The following is a 19,248-nucleotide window of genomic DNA, read 5'->3' on the forward strand; positions in this document are numbered from 1 at the left end:
GTGTAACCTCGAGGTTAGCTACAATGTACTCTGTAACTACTAGTGCGTCTACACGGTCCCTTACTACAAGCTTAACCTCGAGGTTTCCTAACCTCGAGGTTTAAGGCTTGTCGTCTGAACATAACTAATGGCAGCTCCCCTTTATTGATGTGTTAGTAAGGTACCGGTAATTATTTGCAACCAGATATGGGTCTGTGTTTTTACAATGTCATCATGCTCTTAATATTGATATTACACCACAATTTTTAGTGAAGATTCATTTACAAGCTGACAATCTCAACAGCAGGAAAGTACAAGAAGTGTGGAAATTACTGGCTGTGTAGAGACAAGTGCGTACAATTTGTAGTATTGCACAATTTCATCCCATGTGTATTATAGCAGGGAGCTGAGGTGTCTCACCTCCCTGATTATGGGCACACATGGTGTGGTTTGGGAGGGGGGGGGGGTATTGAACACCTTGTCTGTTGCATCACAATGCCTTGGGCACGCAGCATGTACACAACAGAAGGGGCAGCAACTCCTGTATTCCACAGTAATACACTTGCCACTCACCCCCCCCCCCCCCCTCCCCCCAAATCACTTTGGCATGTGTTTTGCTATACATGTGACCTTAAGTCAATGCAATCATGAATGGTCGATGCTAGCTTACAATAAAGAAGGCTCTCACTTTAACTTGACCACAAATGTAAATCATTCCAAGTGAACTCAGAAGAAAAGCATCTGTTGCATTTCCCTGGGAGACTTATCATGATAGGCCAAGGATAGTTGGCCCAGTGTTGATTGACTCCTGTTTCATAAAGGGTTACATTATTTAGGGAACTTGCTAATACTCCCTGTTATATGACCATTTCATAAGTTGAGAAATTAAAGAGCTTGTTGAATAGCATTGAACCTTACACACATTAGTACCACCAGAGACTTGTTTGTGTACAATCCCAAGGGTAGTCAATTTGTGAAAAAAATTAGGGTACCGAACTGTTGATTATGCTCTATTTTTTTCAAGCATGAGAAAGAGCTGATTTCGCAAACATGCACTGCCCATTGTTAAAAACTGTAAACCCCTATGATACCAAGCTGTTCAGTGTATGAAATTTTGTGTTTACGCTTCCCCAGCAAATGCGACTTGAGAAAATCGTGGATCATAAATGCACCTTTTTTTTGTGTGTTTTGAATTGCTGTTTAGATAAAGCGTTCACATCTGAGTGAGTTGGGATGCAACCATGTTTTGCACTATCATGTTTCAAAATACTGACTTTGCCCCAAAATAGCCTAAACGCAGTCCTACGTATAGATGATGGTCCTGATATATGCTTGAGATTGTATACTGCTACATGTTTGTAATAGTTGGTAGTAATAAATAGAGTAAAAGTAACAAACAGGATGGGTGGTAGTACAATCTTGAATTTAAAAATAAAGTTATGAGAGGCTAAAATTTCTCACCACATGCTATATTTTAAACCTGTATACCAAGGTAGATGGTCTTAAAAACTAGCATGTAAATGAAGTTTAAAAGCATCCCATGAGCGTAGAAGTGAAAGCATAAGCCTAAGTTTTCCTTCCAAGTTTTCTCAGACTACCTCTTCATGCTTAGAAATAATAATGTGTTAATAATATGGTCTTATTTACCCAGGGTAGCCTCTTCAAGTTCAATGTTGCCACTGCTCTACCAGAGGGCCCTGCTATTATTTTTACCCTTGCGTTGCCAGGTACCCATTTGTACACCTGGGTTGAGAGGGACGTAGTGAGTATAAACATCTATCTTGTCCATCTTGATTTCAAACAAGCGATATGGTTGCATTGCTAACATCTGGATTTGTACCCTGAACATGTTGCTACTTCTTGTGTTCTATTCTCTTCGTCCATGTACAGCGTAAGTCTTACCAGTCACCAGCAACTGTCTGTGCTCGTAGGTTTGTGTCAGAGCTACATTGTACACTATGCATGTAGAAGGTAGTCTTGTCGTGTCTGTTGAAAGGCAATGAATTGGTTTCAGTGAGCGTCATTAGTTTCCGCAGGGAATTGTCTGGAGGAGTCCCAACCCATCAGAACCGATTAAGCTCTGTCGAGGGTCAATGTACGATGTGCTTTGGATGATGGCTGTGATGCATGCGTGTAGTGCATATATAAAGGGGACAAATACACGTTTCCTATTAAGCAAGCGTGGTTTAGAATACAGAGGGTGTTACTGCCCCAACCTGTCCCCCAGAGATTCCCCCACATACATGTCTGTATTAGGCATGGATCTTCAAGAGTGTAACAAGTGCAGCTGCCCTCTAGTGCACATATGTGAAAGTGTTGATTAATTGCAATGTCTAGACAAGGTTGTGTGTGTGTGTGGGGGGGGGGGGGGGGTAGGGAGAATATGCAATGACCAAATATTAAAGGGAACTTATATTATGCCAGTTTTTTGTTTAAGTGAAGGATTGTGATGGTTAAGGCGAAGACATTCGTTTCTTTAAATCAAACAAAGATCTTGTCACTATACCAGTAATGGCACATCAAAGTACTGTAGTCTTTGTAACATGCTCGATTGCAATGTAGCTGTACAGTGTGTATATTCATTTTTGTTTTCTTTCTTACAAAATAAGGATACAGTACATCGTTGAATAAATTCTACTCAATTGTTGTTCCACCTTTTCTGATTTTTGTTTTCAAGGCATTTTTAAAGAGGTTGGCAGTGTTGACATTTTTCTTTTTTATATTCATCAGGAAGCCCATTTACATAAGCACAAACCTAAATTGAAAAAAAAAAAATACCCAGAAAAATATGGATTGTAGATCAGCCATTTACACTAGCAGAGACATCCATTTGCTTGCATTTTGGTGAGTTATTCACATGCATGATTGGCCATGGCAACATATGTTAGCCTGTGTTATAAATCTCCAAACAGTTTTTCTGGAGATTTTTCAGTTCAAAGTTTGGTAGAAGGGTTTCACAAGTTTTCACACAAGCTGTCTTTTCAAACATTATGGTAAATATACATGTATGAGGTATTGAGGGGCCATGGACCTTTTTTTTTTGGGGGGGGGGGGATGGGGGCTATGGGACCAAGGGGGTGTCAAAATCAAAAGTACACACATCCAAATAGCCAAGGACTAGGCAATAGGGATTGTAAGGTGCCTTGTGTATAACACGACCACTATTGCTAGTGAATCAGGGGCCTCAAGCGTCCCCTTTAGAAGCAAGTGAGCAACAACAGCTTATGAGTTTGATGAGTTGATGTGTGATTTAATTGATACCCAAACAGTTGTACAAGCATTACGGGATGATGTTTTAGCTTGATGTTTATGTTGTATACAACATGTATGATTGTCTGTTTGCTGTTTCTTTTTGCTTGACGTAGGAAAAGAGTAGACACTATAAAGGATGTTTCCTGACCCATACAGTTGTACACGTATTACGGGATGATGTTTTAACTTGATGTTCATGTTGTTAACATCCTCAAGATTCATGCGATTGTCTGTTTGCTGTTTCTGTTTGCCTGTCATAGAAAAAGAGTAGACGCTAAGGATGTTTCCTGAAGCAGCAGGGAGTGATGCGGTGGAGGCAGCGGAGGCGGTGGCTTCGGCCGGCGGCTTAGGGGTCGGCATGCTGGACGTCTTCCTACTCAGTCTCAGTGTGGGCGTCGGCGTCTACTGGTTCTTCTTCCGCTCCAAGAACGAGACCAAGACAGACGGGCTGATCAATCCCATAGCGAGGTGAGCGAGGGAGCCCTTTGCGTTTGATGCACAGAGCTTGGCCTTTAAGCCTCTCAGGGTCACAATCATCACGAAGCCATAGGCATTGTGCAGAAGCATATCGCCAGTGGTAATCATAGGCTTACTATTGGATTCCACCAGATCTATTTTCTTCCATTTGCAGTCAACGGGATTTAGTTGGTACAAGAATATTAAAATTATGTCAGTCAGCCCATGTTAGAGCATGAACAGTTAGCCCCTAAAGTGACCTTGTTTGAACTTTGCGTGTACCTTCATATGTGCTTTGTAATGTATTATGTTCATTCATGAATAGGTGCCTGAAAGACAGATGACATATTGCAGTATTTGTTTAGTTTAAAGGGATCGTGTCGTATTGGTTGAGACCTAATTTCTGGTTTTTAACATTTTTTGGTGAGATAATGAGAAACCACTTATGAATTATGAAAGAGCATGTATTTCCATGAGGAATTCAATGTTAATATGATGAAAATTGGTTTTGAAATGGCTGAGATATCCAAAACAGAGTGATTCTGATAAAGTGTGGGACCCACATTTTTGTCAGGCCAGTTGAGGGGTAGGTATATCCTTAGGGCTTAGGCTAATTCGCTTACCAATCATGTTGTTGCTAAAAACGCAGAACATTCTGAAACACGGACAAGGCAACTAGACTACGTACTCGCACGGTAAGATACGAGTCAACTTCTGACATAGCTGACAATTACAACAAATTTGTAATTGCCGCGCACCACGGCACTGTCTCACTGACACTCGGACTATCACTTGACCTACACTAGCGTACATGTACATTGTATGTGTAGGTCAAAGGATGGTCCACGGTGTAACATGTTGCATTCTAAAGCAGGTTTAATTATCCAACATGGAAGTGCTTTACAGATCAGTTGTTGTTGTTTTCACATCAGCACTTTGACTCTTGTTTTGAGTCACCCAACGTGACAATATCAGTGTTAATTATTCCTGGCAAAATGAACAACAAAACAAGAACAACATACAGATTGGCATGAATAAACTGAAGTTTTAATGCAGCTGCAAAATTAAAGCATTCACATGCTGTAGTATGAACATGAGATGCATGGGAAATTGTTCAGGAAGAACTTGTAATGTGTATCATGGGATCGCAAAACTACTTTGGCTTTGTATCATTGTGCTCACCGACAAAAACTTCACTGCTTCCATGGCAGTATAAACCATTTATTCATTATTCCCATGATAATAATTTGCACTATTTGGGTGACTAGTGGTCAGGGATTGGTTGGGTTTCCAATCCTGCCCTCATGCAATACGCTGTGATGCAGTGTACACTGTATTTCCGTTAAAAATATACGATAAGTGGTAATACAAGAAACCGTATGATGGCGTTTGGAAATACCAGCCGGACTCTAAAATATACTGTTTCACCGCTGACTGCATAATGCAATAAGGAAATGCCCTCATAGTCAACTTCTTTTAGAGAAGCAGGATAATGTAGTATTTATACAACTGTACAGTGTGTCTAATATTCAGTAGTCAACGCTGCACACTGCACTGGTCTGACTGTCCCTGACCAATGGTCCCTGACCAGTAAATATCCCTTTTGGACCAGTAAATTTGTCAGGAATGGACCAGTATTCAAAAAAATGAAAAAAAAAAAACCAAAAACAAAACAACAACAACAACAACAACCTGGGTACCTACTGGTCCAACAGACAGGTCGGACCAGTAGAAAAAAGGGTTTATAGCGTGCAGTCCTGCAGTAGTCATTTAATTGTCAAATTCTGATATAAAATGGTACAAGCAACGGAGCTGTGGTGTTAAACCAGTCCATATTGACGTCGAGCCAGCCATGATTAAGATGAATTGTAGTAGCCAGACTTTATGATAAAATTGTTTGGCTCCATATCATTAAAAAAAAGAGAGTTTGTATAATAGTAACTTTTGTTGTCATGACAATTGTCATGGTAGTAAAAAGAATCCTGCTTCCTGATCGGCTGTTACTACAAGAAGTTGCCATTCTCTAGAGCAAGAACTACTATTTATATGTAATAAAATGAGACCTTGGTGTGTGCAATGTTGCAGTTGTAGCTGTCATTCTTGATGAGAGTAACTCATCAATTTCTGTACTGGATATTTTCACAATTTTATGATTTTTATGACATGGATGTCAGTAAAGCAACTTTCAGCTACATTGAAGGTTATGCCCTAACCTCAACAGTTGAACTTGAAGTGTAGATTATACAATCAAATGGCAATGAAAAGCTACCCAATGCAAGATTGGGTAGTCATTACAGGACCCGTTAGGAAAGCCATAAAGTTTAGAAACCCACTAGAAGACATTAACATGTTCACGTACACGTATGATGTACAATAATGACACAAGTGAAACAGACCTGGTAGAGAATAGAAAGTACATACATTGAAAGTAGAAAAGACTTGTTTGAGATAGAGAATGGACAAGTGTACATGAGTTGAGGGAGGGGGGGGGGGCTATGAGAGCTGCTGTAAATACTTCTCTACACAAATGTAAATGTACATTTACACTGTGTATGCTTCAAGGAGTGCGTTGTATAGGTGTAAGATGTCACCGTGCTGAAATACCACGCTGTGATTCATTACGTACACAGAGAATGAAGCCACAAAAAGATTTCATGTCTCACGGGACCAGCTGACCCCATGATGCCTCATGACACTGACTTGACCTTAGCATGACATGTCTGCTTAATAGCAAGCTTTTGACTGTGTGGGCCTATTTATTTGTGTACTGAACATGTACGGGATGGCTCAAGAAAGACTTAATTGTGAAAGAGTGTAATGTAATTCCACATATCCAGTGTAATATGCAATGGGGAATTCTGAGGTAACACGGTAAGATTAATGGCAGAGTACCCTTTGTAGTTTAATCATCCTTGAATAATTCAGAGGGGATTATACTCCTGCACAGTCATCCAATTTCAAAGTTCATTTTTGATAATAATAAAAAAATGAAGTTCACCATCAGTAAGTTCACATGTAGAGCTCTGTGATATTTTGTGTATAAAAATGCTCAGATCAAAATTTAATCTTTTTGTCATGTGAAGCTAATAATATTTGTGTTCTATTGATGTTCCCACCCAATGCATGTTTTCATTGATAATGAATATTTGTACAAGTTGATGGTAGATGCATGGAGCTGTTAGTAGCTCCATGATAGATGCACTACCAAGCTGGATAGTGATACTGCTAGATGCCTGAGAGAAGGAAGTACAGTATAAGACATTGGGTTGGTATGATATTACCATGTTATGCTTTGAGAGACATGCGGTCAGTGTCCTGTTTAAAGTCTAAAATATGTTTGTTTGTTTGTTTGTTTGTTTTTTTTTTTTTTGGGGGGGGGGGGTGAGCTTATAAGGAAGCAATTTTGAAGTGAACCAGAAGTTCAGAAATTGATTGCTTCTCATATTTTCCCTTTTGCAGTGGCTAAGATGAGCTTGTAATGTTTCAGTCATGTATCAGATGGTGACATGTACAATGGTAGTACATGAGTACACATACAGAGTATATGTACAATGTAGCAATGAATGACAAATATCTTGAGAGTGTGTGGGTAATTCCATGAAGTTGGGGCACTGTCCATGTAGCATCGTGATATTTTAAAAATACATTTCAGCATAACTCAATATTGATTATGCTATACATTTATTGTTTGTAGGCTTTACATAAACTTGCATTGAGGCCACACATTTTCCTGGAAATTTTGTGCCATTCAGATTCAATTTTGATGAAGTTATTAAACAATATGTAACAGTGTCCTGTAGCATCGTGACGTGTCCATGTGGCATCGTGATATTTTAAAATTTAAAGCCTATAAACAATATATGTATAGCACAATTAGTATTGAGTTATGCTAAAATGTAACACTTTGTGCCCCAACTTCACGGAATTACCCGTGTACAAATTTGTTGAGGTTGTACAAAGTGAGCAGGCAAGATTGCAGCTTTGGAATGGAGCTGTTTTAAATTTCAGTTCGCCATTATGCCTAAGGTTGATCGTAAACAGACAATTTAACAGATGTGGAAGATGTGAAATTGATAGAAACAGCATTTTTTTTTCTTTTTTGGGGGGGTCATGAAAGAAGGAATGAGAAGTTCCATTTCGAATCCAAAATGCCAAAGTAATTGACCAATGTGCTTTATAGTAGGTTAAAGTCCAGACTGTACCAATACATGTAGTTCGTTTCACTGGTGGATGTGCTATATTTAAATGCACGTTTTACCCTTGCTGTGTTTAGGATAGTTAAGACAAAAGACAAACATAGTCACGTTGCTTACATCATGCCATTGGTCAGTCAGTTGAGAGTATCTTCACAATATCTACAAACTACTGTACAAGCCATATAGACAGCAGTTAATAACAGATGTTGTGTAAATTTTGCAAATTGAGATTTTGTAAGATGAATTCATGAGGGGTTAAATTTGCAGTTGAGATCCATTATGTCAGAATGAGAAATACATTTGTATAGATACTATATTATCTCAGAGAAGAAAATAGTAATTTTTCATTTTTTAGACAACAAACAATTTGTACAGCACATTTGTGTTGTGGGAGGCAATTATTGCGAGTTGTTAATTTTGCTGTTAACTATCAGTCGACTTGTCAACTCCCCCCCCCCCCCCATACACACACACACCATGAAATATACAGTGTACATACTAGTACATGCTCTGTTCATTTGGCAGGGTCGCTTTGTGAGTTTTGTCTTATGAATACTGTAAAACAAGGAATGTTCGAGTGCATTTTGATGTTGTGAATTTCGCGAAAGGCAAGATTCGCGAAATTAAAATGCATGCGAAAGTTCTTGTCTACACTATGCATTGAATGTTAGAGGCTACTCGTGAATATTTCATGCTGCGAAAAAGGCCGTCGGCTCCAATTCGCGAAAATTTCATGCCGCCAAAATGTTGTGTTTTACAGTATATGATAAAGACATACAGCAAAGTATGCCCTCATCTTCAAAACCTTTGTCTATTGCAGTATCTGACATTGCACAGAACAATCATCTTATAGTGCTACTGACATGTGCAAGTTGACCCTTCAGTTAGGTGAAACAAGCAGAATAGCAGGACTCTCATCACATTGAACATAAGTGAGACATGAAAATTTATGAAGCTTCACAAGGTCCATGCAGCACAGTGATATTAGCCACTACCATGTCAGACAAGGTTGTATGCAAATTAGACAAAATTGAATGATGTCATTGCCTTTATACAGCTCTCCCATTGGTCAGTTGACAAAAGTAGAAAAAAAAATGTTTTCAGTTCGAGATAAGTGAGCAACTATAACTTCAGCCCCTTCAAATGCGAAATGTGGCGTTATTCAGGCAATCATTCAAATTCATCTGTGCATCTTGTCTTGTATTCTATACTGTAAGTATAATTTTCAGATATCTTCTTTTTGAAGTGTACATGTATTTTGTACTTTGCTGTGATCGTAACTTCACAAACCATTTTCAGTCCTAGTGGGATTTCAGCATGCCACAGAGGTTCTCTGATAAATGGATGGATAAGTGGAAAACTGGAGACACATCTTTTTTCATACATGAATAGATATTAAAAGATACATACTGTAGATGAATATCTGGGATTAAAGGGTGTCTCTCGTCTAGATGCTTAATTGTGTTAAGGCATACAAATTAAAAGAGCACAATCTGTTTTTAAAAAGTGTTTTGATCATGCATGAGGCTGATATGGGACGAGAAAACTGAATGCTGAATAGATACGTTGGTAGCCAGAAATTTGGAGAGGTATGAGGTAGAAAAGAAAGATGGGAGACATCACATCTCAATTGACAGATAAAGAGATGTACTGTAAAAGATCTTACTTAAATTACAAGGGTTTAATTTTCACTAATTTTGCGAAACACTGTTGGGCGGCGAATTTGACAACACACGAAAAATATCTCCACCTGATCTTGATGGCATTGAATTTACAATCAGGAATTTAAGAGTGCACTTACAATAGCCTCGGTGTCAAATCGCGAAAACAGTCTCGCGAAAACGTCTCATGCATGAAAATATATACATGCATGCAAAAATAACAGCTTTTACAGTAGATAGATTGGTAGATAAATAGATACTGTAAAAGTGGAAATTTTCGCAGTGTCGAAATTTTTGCGCATTTCGCTCATTCAGAAACTAGCGCGAAAATTAAAGCACGCAAATACTTTTGCTTGCTATATGTTCCCGTAGTTGATGTCTTGATCCCGCTGAATTAAAAACATGCGAAACTCTTCTTACCCGGCCGAGCGCGAAAAATTAGTCGCGCAAAAATATCCACTTTTACAGTAGATAGATGGTAGATAGATAGGGAGATGGATAGATTGATAGACAGATAGATAGGAATATGGATGAATAGATAGGTAGACAGATTGTTAGAGATAGATGGACAGATTAAATAGAAAGGTAGAGATAAATGAAGGTGTGGAAGATATGTATATGGATGAAAATATATTATAGTAATTGATCAAGCAGCAACCAGACATAATTTATTACCATGGCATGTTTGTTGCAAATGACACAGCAAGATGTTATGCAACAGGATAAAGTACATTTTTGTACAGTTTGTTACTGTATTGGAATGTGTGATTTACACAACATCTGTAACTCCTGTTTTTATGTTTTACTCAGTTTAACAATTCTATTCTTTTTCTCGATTTCCCCCCTTCAATCAAAAGCTCTTCAATGACAGTGAGCTCAAGCAGTGGATCAGGATTTGTACAGAAAATGAAATCCTCAGTGAGTACACGTCCCTTGCATCTTGATTTTACTATCCCTCTTATCAGCTTTTTTCAATACAGAGGCCACGTTGCTTCTGCCTCCCCCCTCCCCCCCCCATGCTTGAATAGCCAGTGCTTACAATGTGAGTAGTTGTGTAACAATTTTACAGAACCTTACATATGTGGGTTCTTTACAGACAAACTTTTGTTATAGTGTTTGTGTATCATGTTGGTGCATGGGGTTTTGTGTGTATATTGATCATTTGAATACATTGAATGAATGTTGAATCAAGAATACAAAAAACACCCTTTCAAATATGCATTTGTGTGTGTATGTGTGTGTATTTGTGTGTGTGTGTGTGTGTGTGTGTGTGTGTGTGTGTGTGTGTGTGTGTGTGTTGGTAGTGAGTGATTATCTAAAGGAAGGGATGGCGGCTTGACATTCATCCTATTTTATTCTTTTTGTTGAAAATCAAATCAAGCAGTGTTTATTACCTTCTTTCCTTGAAAATTTGTAGTTTTGAAATCCCCGCATCGAATTCTGTATTCAGTGATTACCAGTTGTATGTATTTCATTTTTCCTTTTTTTGATTCTTCCATATTGTAGGGTAGAAATGTGGTGGTTTTCTACGGCTCCCAGACCGGAACGGCGGAAGAATTTGCTACCAGGCTGGCCAAGGATGCTCAGAGGTATGGCATGAAAGGGATGGTGGCAGACCCAGAAGAAAATGAAATGGTGAGTTCAACTTCTATCAATCTCCCCCCCCCCCCTTTCTCCCCCCCCCCCCCCCCCCCCGTTATATTTCTTCCTTCTTGTGTAGCTTCTACCTGTCTCTATCTTAAAAGTGCCTTTCCATGTTTATATTAATGCATTCTTTCCCCTTTTCACTGTATCTTTCTGCGCTTTGTTTAATATATATATATATCTCCCTCTCTTTTTCTCTATCTATTATCTATCCTTCCTCTTGTATGCTTTCTTGTTACTGTAGGTGTTTATCTATCCTTTTTTTTTTCAATTTTCTATCTACCATTTTTGCAAATCGGTTTGCTATTCATCTGGTTTTAGCATCTCAGTTGTACTCTCATATTTGTGCTGTCTTCCCCATTCCTCTGAATTCTCTCTTCTATCTCTCTTCTATCTCTTTGTGTCCTGAAGCTATTCTTAGTTCCAATCTTCCTGAGGTACTTTACAGCTGATTTGCGACTGCGACTACAATCCCCCAAGAGGTTATTGATGTTGGGGGTTGGGGATGGGCTGGGGTTGGGGGTAGATGATTGTCTACAAAGAATAAATGAGGATCGGGAAGATGTAGGTTGGGGTTATTGTCTAATGCATATGAACATGTACTCTGATCAACTGATACATACAAGTATTATATCGGACCTCTAAAAAGACAATAGTTGTACAGTATGACACCGCCATGTCTCCCTGATTATGCAGGAGGATCTCTGAGATACGAAATATTTCCTCATAGTACTCACAAGAGAATATAAAGGCCTCCCTGCTACAGGAATAATGTTGCCAATTGAAATTCATGTAACATGCAAGTATCTCCCTCATCGCTCCTAGGAACCTCCCTGATTTTTGAGGCATGAATGTAAACAGCCCCTGGGAAATCCAGGTAGAGGAAGGTGAACTGCTATTGTGTTTGTTTTTCGGAATTAGTGGAAGGTAGAAATAAAAAACAAACAAACAAACAAACAAACAAACAGACATGATACCAACAAGTTTTAGAGGAGATAGGAATCTGTGCCATGCCCCAGATTGGGAGCTCATCCTGACCTTCAGTATGTACCTGGTTAGCTGATAATTGCCTGAAGCATTGAACATAGAGGCTTCCTTTCTCTGTCCGCCATCTGACTGTTATCTACAGTAATGGCTGATGGTGTGAAGAGATGATGTATTCCAAATTGCTTTTTTTTTTTAAATTCATTTTCGGTGAGCTCTGTCAGTACAAGTTGTCTTTTTCTAGGGATTGTGCCTGCAGCACATCTATAGGCAGGTTTATTAATGTATTAAAATTCATCCATGGATAGGTTTCCTGTGAGGAGTTTGTACCTTGATTAAATTCGTAAAATTGTGAGACATTGGCATATTTGGAAATAAAAACAAAAAAAATGAGAGAGTTACACATTCGACGATGGACGAGTATCAAGACAGCTGAAGTGTATGTAGTTTTGGTTAGCATGCTGTGCATGACGTACCCCACATTAGAACATATCAGGTAATAAATTTGGTATCACATTTGGGCATGTGTGCGTTTACATCAATAGTGGGCCAGCCGGAGCCTGCCTGGCCAAAAAAGGCCAAATTTAGTACCACAGTTGAGCCTGTGTGTGCTTACGCAAAATGAATTGCGGTTCTGAGGCTCGGTACCACAAATTTTTTTGGTGGAATAGAAGTCCAACATATTCAGACTTTAAGCATACCTCTTCAACACTGATCATTTCTGACAACTAGGAAACTTGCATGAAAAGTGAAGTGTTCTCTTTCTGTGTGTGAAGAATGAATGCTTTATGTGACTGTGCATCACAAAACCAACAAATAGTGGTGTGACCAGTTTTACATGTTCACTCAAAATAGTTGAAATGGGTCAACATACTGTACAAGCTGAAATTTTCGCGTACAGATATTTTCGCAAATTGCTGCCTGGAGGACATTCTCGCGTGTTGTTAATTTTGCGGTTGCGAGGGTCTAACTGAACTTAACTTGAACTCCGTCGCGCGTTGTTATTTTCGGGTGTTGTTAGTTTCACGGTTCAAAGGCGATTCGCGAAATTTGTGAAAATAAAACCACTGCGAAAATTTCAGCTCGTACAGTAGTCAGTTTTTTAGTTCTCTATCACTTATGAAAGAGAAAGTCATATATAATTTGGAAGTTTTGGATTTTGCAATGAAAGGAGAATTTTTAATACCCTTCCTGTAGTTTTTTTAGCACACTTTTATTTTTCTGTAATAGTGTCATTAAGTATGTCTTAGAAGGCCCTTTTTATAATTTCTTAAAACCCTTTACACACTCTTCACTTTCATCTCTCATAACTTTTGAAAGGATGACCTTATTGCATTGAAAGTTGGTTTTAGCCATGAATAGAATGGCCGATGTAATGAATGTGCAAAGCATCAGCTTAATCTGATAATCCCTTCTTAGTGGTTGTTGTGGAGTTTTATCCTCTCTTTTTTTTGTCACATTCATAGCACAGAGCTCTGTTTGGTGAGATTTGGCATTACGTGAATAGACCCTTTACTTCAAGTCTCTTTTTTCAGTGAACACTGTAATGCATTCCTTCCATTATCTAGATGGGTTATGAAAGTCCATTTGTATAAGTTCACTTTAAAGCTTAGAGTCTGCCCCTTTTGCCTTTCATTAAAAAACTGCGTCTGGCAACATTTTGGTGGTTATGTGATGCAGGGTCACATACCGACGTAGGATAGAAAAGTTTGTCTGTATTTTTAATGCCGATAAAATGCAGTGATATGTAAGCATGAGGTTTTTTAACCTACTGTAAAAGTGGTTTCTTTCGCAGTGGTTTTATTTTCACGCTTTTTGCGCTTTGAGGTTGAACCACGAATTTAACATCACGCGAAAATGTTTTGAACCTGCCGCTTGTTACAACGCTATTGCGCACATGCACACACGAAGATTCCGCGCATTGAGTGTATTGATAATCAACACACACACAGCGATACCGCGCAATGTAGGTACAGGCATGTTATAAAGTACTCGAGAGACGGGATTTCAGGTAAGCCTGTATTTAAGTTTAATTTCTATTTGATAAGTAAAAGAATAATTGGATTATAGTTTGGGTTTTCATGTGCAAAATAAAACAGTTTTTGCCAACTGTGAAATCACAGATTTTGCCGACCGTGAATTTAAAGACACGCGAAAAAGTCGGCACCGATGGAAACCGCGAAATTATCTGTACGCGAAAGAAACCACTTTTACAGTAATGTACAATGTGAGATCGTGGAATGATAAGAAATTCCAGTTCTCTCTCTCACATTGTCTTTGTTTTCCTCCATCTCTCTCTGTCCCTCTCTCTCTCTCTCTCTCTCTCTCTCTCTACCCCCTCCCCCTCCGACCCCAGGAGGACCTCTCTCAGCTGGCGGACATCGAGAACTCGTTAGTCATCTTCTGCATGGCGACGTACGGCGAGGGTGATCCCACGGACAACGCCCAGGAGTTCTACGACTGGCTGCAGGAAGGCAACGGAGACCTCACGGGAGTGAAATATGCCGTAAGTCGCACGGGGGGTTTTCTACTTTCCTGAGGTTCCCCCCCCCCCCTTTCCATCCCAAACATTAACCTCTTCTGTTGACATCGAATTTGCGGGATACTGACGCATCATCGATGGAATATTCAATTATGTGACATTATCGCCGTCATGAGACACCCCCACATTCATGCAGGCTGGCGTTGCATGAATAACATATCATTTTTTGTCTGGTTCCTTTTTTTTTTTTAACCACGTCTTATAGCGATGCCCCACAAATCAGATCACGACAGCCGCTCGGTCCGTTCATGGAAAATTGAGAGCTGACAGTGCTGATAGGAAAACTGATTATGAAGAGAGCAAGCTGCCTCAGAGTTTTAAAGTGACAAGTATTGACAATTTCTGTCAAATGAGGGGGTTGTTCATCCTGTTGTAATTCAGAGTATTTCATTGCTTGTGGGGTTTTTTTTTTGGATGTTTTTTATTGTTCATGTGGAAAAAAAATGTGATGAGGTGTCATTTTTTTGTGTGCAAATGAAATATATTTGCAACTGATTGACAAATTGCCCTACATCAACGTCATGAATTTGAATTAAATATATTTGTTTGAACAATGTGTACATTGGTATGGTTTCCTGGGTTCTCTTTCCGGGTAAGCATAGTGTATTGCAGAAATGTCCTTCAATATTGATATAGATAGATCTTACAAATATTCTTGCACGTATATTATTTCTAGGCATTATTCAATAAATATAACGAAAGTGTGAATGTATCTTCCTATCTGTCCTTGTAGCTCTCTATGTGTACAAACTGCCATACATACATATTTCATGTATGTACATTCATGCATACATACCTACGTAATTCGCTACCCATGCATACAAACATACATACTTGTGTAATTATATTTACAAACATACGTTCATACTGTAAGTACGTAAATACATGCACGATTCTACATTTCTACACATACTCACATGAAAGTCCCATAAACATGGAATACTGCAGTCATTCATTTCCGTGTTTTGCAACAGGTCTTTGGTTTGGGTAACAAGACTTACGAACACTACAACGCCATGGGCAAATACCTCGACCAGCGGTTGGAAGAACTGGGAGCTGAGAGGATATACGAGCTGGGACTTGGGGACGATGACCAAAAGTAAGTCTACTTTTATCGCAGCCAAGCCATCTATTTGCATTTGATTTTAAAGAAAGAAGAGGCACATTCTAATTACTTTGATTGTGGATACCTTTAAGCATCTCTCCTGAGAATATGAATGCGTTGTCATAATTCTACAGGAAACTTGTTTGGTAGATTGTGATAAACATGATACTATTATTTTTGAACAGTGCCTGATGAGTATTTGCAGTTTTGGAGAAAGCTTGTTGGTCATTAGCTGTTCTGGTTTTGCAGCTACGATTATCTTGGTTAAGATTTTTCTGTGGCTCATTGCTTGTCTTTAAGTGTTACATATGCATTTCTTTGAATGCCCATCCTACAGTCTGTTAAAAAAGCACAGTAAAAAACCGTAGGATATACACAAGGTACGCAATTTTGTACTTAAAGGACAAGTTCACCTTCGTAGACATGTGGATTGAGTGAATGCAGCAATATGAATAGAACACATCAGCAAGAGTTTGAGGAAAATCAGACAATCCGTTTAAAAGTTATGAATTTTTGAAGTTTCTGCTTAGTCACTGCTGGATGAGGAGACTACTACAGCTTGTGATGTCACATGAGTACAACGATATAAAGAAAATATAAGGACAATTCAAGATATTTTCACTTTTCTCGCATAATAAAAGAACACTTGACTTCCCTCTTTCAGAAGGCAAGGGGAATAATATTATCCTTAACATACGTCAATGACGAGTCGAGGAAATGTGCACTTTTTTCAAAAAGTAAAATTTTATTAAATTCTCTTTAAATTTTCCTTGTATCGTTGTACGCATGTGACATCATACACTCTAGTAGTCTTCTCATCCAGCAGTGACTGTTCAGATACTTTAAAAATTCATAACTTTTGAACGGATTGTCCAATTTTCCCCAAAGTTTCACTGATGTGTTCCAATAACATTGCTGCATTCACTCAATCCACATGTATATGAAGGTGGACTTGTCCTTTAAAAAAGTGTAGTTTATTTTGGTGGATATTACAGGTATGAAATGTTCATCATTCCACAATCTGTAATCCATATGACTTGGGCATCATGTCCTGTTCTTTGAGCCTACTCCATGACGCCAATCTAATATTATCCTGCTTGTACCGTCCGTAACAGATTTAACCCACTGTTGTTGAGTGCACACATACGAGTACGTGTGTGTGTGTGTGTGTGTGTGTATGTGTGTGTGTGTGTGTGTGTGTGTGTGTGTGTGCGTGTACGTGTGTGTGTGTGTGTGTGTGTGTGTGTGTGTGTGTGTGTGAGAGTGTGTTTGATGTAGAGTGCATCAATATTATGTAAACATCGACATATGTTTACTTTTTTTTTCTGGGCCAAGTATGCTCACTACAATTTTATTTTAGATTTCTGTTCTAGTTGTCTCCATTTCTAATTCTGTAATGCTTTGAAGACATCAGGGAAGCAACATCAGCCACAGTCAAGAAGTTATTTACCAAAACTAACAAAACAAAAAGTGATTGCCGTATAAGTGAACTTAGTTTTGGTATAAGCATACAGATTTATCGGGTGATACCCCCTTTTTGAGTTTTTGTTTTCAATCTATGAACGGTAGATCACAAATCTTTGTTTTCTTTGGTTGTTTTCAGAAACAGTATAGTCTCCATTAGTAAACTTGATTAATACATGTAGTGGGATCCATGAGATAATCAACAATATTGATCTTAGGTTTATGTTTCACCTGTGGATTAAATGTCATGAACCTTTTTTTTTTTCAGGTGGGGAGGGGGGGATGGGGGAGATGATGACCTGCAATTTATGTGTCGTTATTTTACCCTTGGCACAAATATGGTGGGGAAAAAAGGTAGGCCATTGAAGAAAATATCATTGTTTTTGTTTTAATCTCTTGAGTATGTGGTCCAGGATTGGGATGGGGGTATAAGGAGAGGATGGTGATGATGTCACATCTGCAGAATTTACCATAGTTCTGATTTTCAGTGTTTCATTATTAGCAGATCCTGGAGAGTCTGTTAGAATCGTCCATTTCAGGGCCTTAGTGAATTCCCATGGGATGAAAGAGTTCATGAAGGAGAATACTTATTTGAAATTAACAAAGCAACATTAACCCAGCTTTTAGCATTAACCTCTCAAAATCGTCATCGTTTCAAATTGATTTAGAAGCAACTTGGGTGTCACTGGTACCTTTTCAAGCCTTATATGGACTTACCAGGTTATGACTAGACTTCGTGTTCAGTCAAGCATCTAAACACTCAATATCATTTTAAACTTTGATTCTATCACTTGTATATCACTGAATGAATCACCTCATGTTAAAATCGCCACAATGGGCCCGTCTCGAGATCAAATTTTTTAGGTCACATGTGCATATGTTGCATGTGGATGTCATGATAAGCGATTGGGCTTCATGCTTCACATGATTTTTGTGTACATACTTCTTGAACTATGTACCACTTAAAAAGAGGTGTGTGAAATGGGAATAGGAGCTTAGTCTTTGCATGGCAAGACACTTTTTCTCAGAAAGATTGTGAAAACTGCATGTCAAATGTATGATCAGCCATTGTTGGTAATTACAGTAAACCTTTCAAGACTACCAGAGAATATTTGGGTTATAATTTTCTTTCCACATGCTTTACGGGAAAGGACTTACACTTGAATGGTCTTAACACATTACTTTGATTTCTTTATCTAGTATGTTGATAACCCTGCATACGAACTGGAAGCAATAAGAAGTATTTTCTTTGCAACTGATTGACAAGTTGCTCTACATCGGCGTTACTAAGCACTGAATTGATCAGTGTTTTAGTGTCTTGTAGTTTCAGTGCTTATTTACGTTGGTGTAGGGCAATTTGTCAATCAGTTGCAATGAAAACATCTCGACGAAAGAATTACATAAATTTAAAGAAGTATTTTCTTGTTATCAGAATGCAAATGGCATTCCATAATCAGGCACTGTTTTGAGAAATCTGTATTGCAGAATACTACAGACTTTTAATAGGTGTTCCATATACTGGAAGGACTCCTTGGTTCAATACACTCTGCTATTTGCTATAGCCTTACACAAATTTCCCGACTCTTATCTTCTCTTTACTTTACTTGATTTGAAAAAAAGATTAGGTCCCACTTTATTGGCTCAGTGATGTCGCAAGGGCATGTTAGTCATAAATTACAGCGTACTTTTATGTTTACTGTGTACACACACACACACACACACACACTCACACACACATATTCTCCTGCATACACACTGTCAAATACACATACATACCGATATATACATAGGCCTACATACACACAGACGGATACATACACTCCACCCCCCTCTTTCTTAACACCTTGCCCGATCTCTTGCCTTTTGTTTTGGGAAGGGAAGGGATGACTCTAAAACTGTAAATGCCACATATTTCATGAATGTAACATTTTGCAAATTTGGACAGTTTATATGTCAATTTTGAAA

The 19,248-nt window shown here is 38.6% G+C and overlaps 1 protein-coding gene across 1 annotated transcript in view; it reads left to right on the plus strand.

Annotated features, from left to right (window-relative positions):
- LOC139735522 (NADPH--cytochrome P450 reductase-like) overlaps window positions 1–19,248 on the plus strand; it is a 41,693-nt gene that overhangs the window by 11,055 nt on the left and 11,390 nt on the right. The window contains exons 2-6 of the mRNA XM_071646283.1: window positions 3,492–3,699; window positions 10,402–10,462; window positions 11,051–11,179; window positions 14,529–14,678; window positions 15,689–15,813. Coding sequence (XP_071502384.1) covers window positions 3,512–3,699; window positions 10,402–10,462; window positions 11,051–11,179; window positions 14,529–14,678; window positions 15,689–15,813 — 653 coding nt within the window. The 5' untranslated portion in view covers window positions 3,492–3,511. The remainder of the gene's footprint in view (window positions 1–3,491; window positions 3,700–10,401; window positions 10,463–11,050; window positions 11,180–14,528; window positions 14,679–15,688; window positions 15,814–19,248) is intronic.

This window comes from Diadema antillarum, unplaced genomic scaffold (genome assembly GCF_040938485.1).
Source record: "Diadema antillarum isolate AM-2024a unplaced genomic scaffold, OU_Dant_1.0 seq00000583_RagTag, whole genome shotgun sequence".
Classification (NCBI taxonomy): Eukaryota; Metazoa; Echinodermata; class Echinoidea; order Diadematoida; family Diadematidae; genus Diadema; species Diadema antillarum.